Source organism: Austrofundulus limnaeus, unplaced genomic scaffold (genome assembly GCF_001266775.1).
Source record: "Austrofundulus limnaeus strain Quisiro unplaced genomic scaffold, Austrofundulus_limnaeus-1.0 Scaffold557, whole genome shotgun sequence".
NCBI classification, from domain to species: domain Eukaryota; kingdom Metazoa; phylum Chordata; class Actinopteri; order Cyprinodontiformes; family Rivulidae; genus Austrofundulus; species Austrofundulus limnaeus.
Genome location: NW_013952959.1, coordinates 64,271 through 66,717, shown reverse-complemented (window position 1 = coordinate 66,717; position 2,447 = coordinate 64,271). Strand labels below are relative to the sequence as shown.

The 2,447-nt window shown below is 44.3% G+C and overlaps 1 protein-coding gene across 1 annotated transcript in view; it reads left to right on the top strand.

Annotated features, from left to right (window-relative positions):
* adam17b (ADAM metallopeptidase domain 17b) overlaps positions 1–2,447 on the top strand; it is a 16,508-nt gene that overhangs the window by 10,257 nt on the left and 3,804 nt on the right. Inside the window, exons 11-13 of the mRNA XM_014026469.1 lie at positions 135–287; positions 515–714; positions 783–886. Of these exons, the coding sequence (XP_013881923.1) occupies positions 135–287; positions 515–714; positions 783–886 (457 nt within the window). The remainder of the gene's footprint in view (positions 1–134; positions 288–514; positions 715–782; positions 887–2,447) is intronic.

Sequence of the window (2,447 nt, the reverse complement as noted above, 5' to 3'; positions counted from 1 at the left end):
TTTTTTACTTTATGGCTGGTTTTTTAGAATCTTTTTTTTTTTTTTGTCTGATTTTTAGACTTTGGCTGTTTTTCCAGATAATTATTGCTGAACTTGTGCTGGCTCTAACCCCTCAGTTCTGCTCGGCTCCACAGGAAGCGGACCTGGTGACGACCCATGAGCTCGGCCATAACTTCGGCGCAGAGCACGACCCAGACAACGTCCTGTACTGCGCCCCGCGGGAGGACCAGGGGGGGAAATATGTCATGTACCCCATCGCCGTGAGCGGAGACCACGTCAACAACAAGGTAGCTCTGATCAGAACTTTGATCTGGACCGGTGCGGTCCAGGACATCTCTCTTACTGGTTCAGATCAAAGTACAGAACCTGAAACGGCCGACAACAGAAGAAACTGCATTTCCTATGAAAGTCCAATGAGAGCCGAATGACTGGATCATTTTATTAAACTGATAAAACAGTAGCTCTTTTTTTCAGCTAATGTACATACTGTATTTAGCTGTTTTTGTGTCTGCAGCTCTTCTCTAACTGCAGTAAACGCTCCATCGTGAAGCGGCTGCGCTCCAAGGCGGCGTCCTGCTTCAAGGAGCGCAACATCAACGTGTGTGGGAACTCCCGGGTGGAGCAGGGCGAGGAGTGCGACCCGGGGCTGCTGCAGATGACCTCAGATAGATGCTGCTCCGCGGACTGCAGGCTGAAGGCCGGAGCTCAATGCAGGTCCGGTTCTGTCCTCTGGTTCTGGGTTCTGTTGGTGCCGGGTTAGCTCATCCCGTCTCTGTGTTCAGTGACAGGAACAGCGCCTGCTGCAAAGACTGCAGCTTCCAGCTCCGAGGGGAGGTCTGCCAGGAGCCCATCGACGCCACCTGTAAGGGCCACTCCTACTGCACAGGTGAGACGGTTCTGACCCGTTTATTACAAGTTCTGTTGGAGACAAAAACAAACGTATCTGACAGAACTTTAGCTGATTTCAGCTGAGGAAGACACTGAAAAAACTCTTCAGGGTTTGTAACGCTTAGTACTAAACAAGAGCTACGTAAATGACACATGAAGGATTGTTGAGTGTCAGCTGAACAACAGCTAAACAACAGCTGAATGACAGCTGAGTGTCAGCTGAACAACAGCTAATTATCAGCTAAACAACAGCTGAATGTCAGCTGAAAGAAGGCTGAATGTCAGCTAAATGAAAGCTGAATGACAGCTGAGTGCAGCTGAACAACAGCTAAACAACAGCTGAACAACACCTAAACAACAGCTGAAAGAAGGCTGAATGTCAGCTAAATGAATGCTGCATGACAGCTGAGTGCAGCTGAACAACAGCTAAACAGCTAATTATCAGCTAAACAACAGCTGAATGTCAGCTGAAAAAAGGCTGAATGTCAGCTAAATGAAAGCTGAATGACAGCTGAGTGCAGCTGAACTACAGCTAAACAACAGCTAATTATCAGCTAAATAATATCTGAATGTCAGCTAAAAAATATCTTAATGTCAGCTGGATGACAGTTGAATGTCTACTGAAAAACAGTTAAACAACAGCTGAATATCAGCTGAAGGTCAGCTGAATGACAGCTGAACAACAGCTAAATGTCAGCTAAATAACAGCTGAATGACACCTAAATGGCAGTTGAATGTCAGCTGAACAACAGCTAAACAACAGCTGAATGTCAGCTGAACAAAGGCTGAATGACAGCTGTGTCAGCTGAACAACAGCTAATTATCAGCTAAACAGCTGAATTTCGGCTGAAAGAAGGCTCAATGTCAGCTAAATGAAAGCTGAATGTCAGCTAAACAACAGCTGAATGACAGCTGAGTGTCAGCTGAACAACAGCTAATTATCAGCTAAATAATAGCTGAATGTCAGCTGAAAGAAGGCTGAATGACAGCTGTGTCAGCTGAACAACAGCTAAACAACAGCTAATTATCAGCTAAATGAAAGCTGAATGTCAGCTGAACAAAGGCTGAATGACAGCTGAGTGTCAACTAAACAACAGCTGAACAACAGCTGAATATCAGCTGAATGACAGCTGAAAAACAGCTAAATGTCAGCTAAATAACAGCTGAAAGAAGGCTGAATGTCAGCTAGATGAAAGCTGAATGTCAGTTAAAAAACAGCTGAATATCAGCTGAACAAAGGCTGAATGACAGCTGTGTCAGCTGAATAACATCTAAACAACAGCTAATTATCAGCTAAATAATAGCTGAATATCAGCTGAACGAAGGATGAATGACAGCTGTGTCAGCTGAATAACAGCTAAACAACAGCTAATTATCAGCTAAATAATAGCTGAATGTCAGCTGAATGAAGGCTGAATGACAGCTGAATGTCTGCTACACAACAGCTAAATGACACCTGAATGACAGCTGAATATCAGTTAAACAACAGCTGAACATCAGCTGAATATCAGTTAAACAACAGCTGAACATCAGCTGAATATCAGTTAAACAACAGCTGA